This window comes from Cannabis sativa, chromosome 3 (assembly GCF_029168945.1).
Source record: "Cannabis sativa cultivar Pink pepper isolate KNU-18-1 chromosome 3, ASM2916894v1, whole genome shotgun sequence".
NCBI lineage: Eukaryota > Viridiplantae > Streptophyta > Magnoliopsida > Rosales > Cannabaceae > Cannabis > Cannabis sativa.
The window spans coordinates 15,680,748-15,684,065 of NC_083603.1; the positions used below are offsets into that span (position 1 = coordinate 15,680,748).

The window sequence follows — 3,318 nt, forward strand, 5'->3', positions numbered from 1 at the left end:
GATCTGAAAAGATTGCCATCATACACCTCTAGAATGTTGTTGGAGCATTACGCAGCCCGAATGGCATTCTTCGAAAAGCAAAAGTACCATATGGACATGTGAATGGCATCTTCTCTTGGTCTTCTTGTGCAATGGCTATTTAGTGATAACTTCAGTACCCATCTAGAAAGTAGTAATACTCTTGACCTGCCAACTTGTCATGCATCTGGTAAATGAATGGGAGAGAAAGTGATCTTTTCTAGTGGTTTTGTTAAGTTTTCGGTAGTCTATACAAATTCTCCACCTTGTGACAGTTCTGGTTAGAATTAGTTCATTCTTCACTACCGTCATTCCTCCTTTCTTTGGAACCACTTGGAGATGACTTACCCATTTACTGTCTGAAATAGGATAAGCTCCCCTGCATCTAACAAATTTAAAACTTCTTTTATGACAACCTCCTTCATAGGTGGATTCAATCTTTGTTGTGCATCAATGGTGGGCTTTGCTCCTTCCTCCATTAGGATTCTATGCATTACACTTGAGGGGCTGATTCCTTTGATATTGGCCAATGTCCACCCTATGGCTCTCTTGTGTTTCCTTAGAACCCTCAACACCTTATCTATCTCCATAGAAGAAAGGGGAGCTGACACAACGAAAGGAAATGTCTTATTCTCTCCCAAATATTCGTACCTCAGGTGATCTGGTAAGACTTTTAACTCTACTTTAGGTGAATTTTCAATAGATGGAGCTAACTTTGTTGGGATGACTCCTAGCTCTTCATAATATTTTCTATTCAATGGCCCATAAGAGTCAAGCCATATAGCATACTCATTCACTTATTTACCGTCTTGTTCTACCACCTCCTCTTGTACCAAAGTCAGATTTAGAGGGTCTTCAATGTGCTTCTTTGACTCTACGAACTTTTCCACCACATCAATTGAGAAATTATTTTCACTAGCTATAGGATAAATCATTGCCTTGAGTACGTTGAATACGAATTTATCTCCTTGAACTTTAAGCTTCAACTCTCCCTTCTGGACATCAATCAGTGCTTTCCCTGTTGCCAAGGAGGGTCTCCCCAAAATGATAGGGACATTGTTTTCTTCTTCCATGTCAAGGACTATAAAATCAGCAAGGAATATAAATTTGTCCACCTTGACAAGGACATCTTCGATAACTCCTCTTGGATGAGCCAAAGAATGGTCAGCTAGCTGTAGTGTAACAGTTGTAGGTTTTGCTTCTCCAAGTTGTAGTCTCTTAAAAACTGACAAGGGCATGAGGTTGATACTACCCCAAATCACACAATGCATGAATATTTTCAAGCTTCCCAATAGTGCAAGGTATGGTAAAACTCCTAGGATCTTTCAGTTTAGGGGGGAGTTTCTTTTGAAGAATTGCACTACACTCCTCTGTTAGAGCTACCGTCTCAAATTCTTCCATCTTTCTTTTCTTAGACAAAATCTCCTTCATGAATTTGACGTAGCTGGGCATTTGTTCAAGGGCTTTTGCAAAGGGGATATTGATAGACAGCTTTTTGAATACTTCAAGAAATTTGCTAAACTGCTTATCCATGTTATTCTTGCGCAACCTCTCAGGATAGGGAATCTTTAGGTGATGGTCAATACTAATGGGAGGAGAAGTTTCTTTTTGTTGAAGACCATCCGTAGTCTTTTTCTTTTTTGGTGTAGGTGCTGGTTGGAGCAACATAATTCTTACCACTTCTCAAGATAATTACCTTACAGTTCTCTTTTGGATTGACTTCATTAGTGCTAGGAAAGTTAAGTTGAGCCCTGTTAGTGTTTTGAGAAGCCAACTGCCCCACCTTGGTTTCCAAGACCTGAATAGGAGACTTAATCTCTGTCATGAATTGCAGTAATGCATCTATCTGAGAATCAAACCCTCCACTAGAGTCTTGTTGTTATTGATACTGTTGGCTTTGCTGAGATTGATTTTTCCGAGGATAAAACTATTATTGTTGCTGATTAGGAAACTACTTTTGGAAGTTCTACAGATGACCCCCTTGGTTGAAACCATAATTATTCTGATAGTTTCCAATGGCTTGGGCTTGCTCCATTGGCAAACTATCTACATATATAGGGCAGGTGTCAGTAGTATGAGGTCCTCCACACAACTTGCAAACAACTTGAGCTTGTTTGGCTTCTGCAGTCACCAACTTCGTCAATGCCTCCACTTAGACAGTGAACTTGGTTATGGCATCGACTTCATGCATACCCGCATCCTTTTTAGATTGGCCTCTCTCTGTTGACCATTGTTGATTAGTGATGGACATCTCTTCAAGTAATTCAAAGGCCTCATTAGCACTTTTCCTCATAAAAGCCCCACCAGCTGCAGCGTCTATGAGTGTCTGGGTATTTCTCATTAGAGATTATATATGACAAGAACCGATATGAATAAAGCTGTCTTTATCAACATGTCGTTTATCATAAAGACCTAATTCATATCATAACAATGATCAATAGTAGATTGGCCTAATCCTGAGTTATCATGAACTCCTGTTCATGTTATTAGTTTCTTTGATTCACTTGTTAAAATTTCTTAGAGAAGATAATTCTTCCAACTTCTGTTTTGGGAATCTAATAAAATGGGTGGCTTGGGAGATGATGTACAATTATGGAATCCTGACTTTCTTAATGGACTGAATGTTGATTCTCTTTAAGTTTAATTCTTGAACTGGAATATTGTGTACAAATTCATATAGGATCTTGGATTATACTTCCACTATGGAATTAATGGAACTAAAGGTAAAGAAGTAATTAGAAAAGGTGAAATGGTATTTTGACTAAAACTAACATAGAGGGCTAATCACTGGAATTGATTATATTAATAAACACTGTAGTAAAACTCAGTAAATATAATTCTATAATTACTACGAGTGTAATTCCATATTTATAGTTGAGTAATCATGAAATTAATAATAAAAAAAATAATTATTTGATTGATGAGACTCAATAAATAATTTAGGTTGTTGGAACTTACAATTATAGGTCAATGATCCCCGAATCACTACCTTGAAACACTGTCAAGGGTAGGGATAAAGAGTTCGAAGAAAATTTCTTTGAATTGACAAAATAGTAATTATTTTTGTAATAAATAAATAATTTTTTTCAAATTCATTAAATGAGAATTGAGGAGTCTATTTTCTTAAAAAGGTCAATACATGGAATGTGCACAAGACCATTAAGGGTGCAAAGCGAGACGTGGGGTCTTGGGTGAACCTAGCAAAGGTGTGTGTGTGTAATTACTGTTTTATTATAAAGAAAATTTGGTTCAATACTTTGTCAACAAAATTTTCAATAAAATTTGTGATGATTACACTAT

General features: G+C 36.9%; 1 protein-coding gene across 1 annotated transcript; it reads right to left on the bottom strand.

Annotated features, from left to right (window-relative positions):
- Window positions 1-1,266: 1,266 nt before the first annotated feature.
- LOC133035940 (uncharacterized) lies at window positions 1,267-2,359 on the bottom strand. The gene is made up of 3 exons (XM_061112384.1): window positions 2,212-2,359; window positions 1,720-1,836; window positions 1,267-1,670 (listed from the first exon to the last, which is right to left on the bottom strand). The coding sequence occupies exons 1-3, from the start codon at window positions 2,357-2,359 to the stop codon at window positions 1,267-1,269; spliced, it is 669 nt and encodes a 222-aa protein (XP_060968367.1).
- Window positions 2,360-3,318: the final 959 nt, after the last annotated feature.

Coding starts and splice junctions, on each gene's coding strand:
- LOC133035940 (XM_061112384.1), bottom strand. CDS start 2,359: ATGAGAAATACCCAGACACTCATAGACGCTGCAGCTGGTGGGGCTTTT. Junction 1,837..2,211: donor CCAATCTAAAAAGGATGCGG/GTATGCATGAAG, acceptor AATTCATGACAG/AGATTAAGTCTCCTATTCAG. Junction 1,671..1,719: donor AGTCAATCCAAAAGAGAACT/GTAAGGTAATTA, acceptor TGCTCCAACCAG/CACCTACACCAAAAAAGAAA.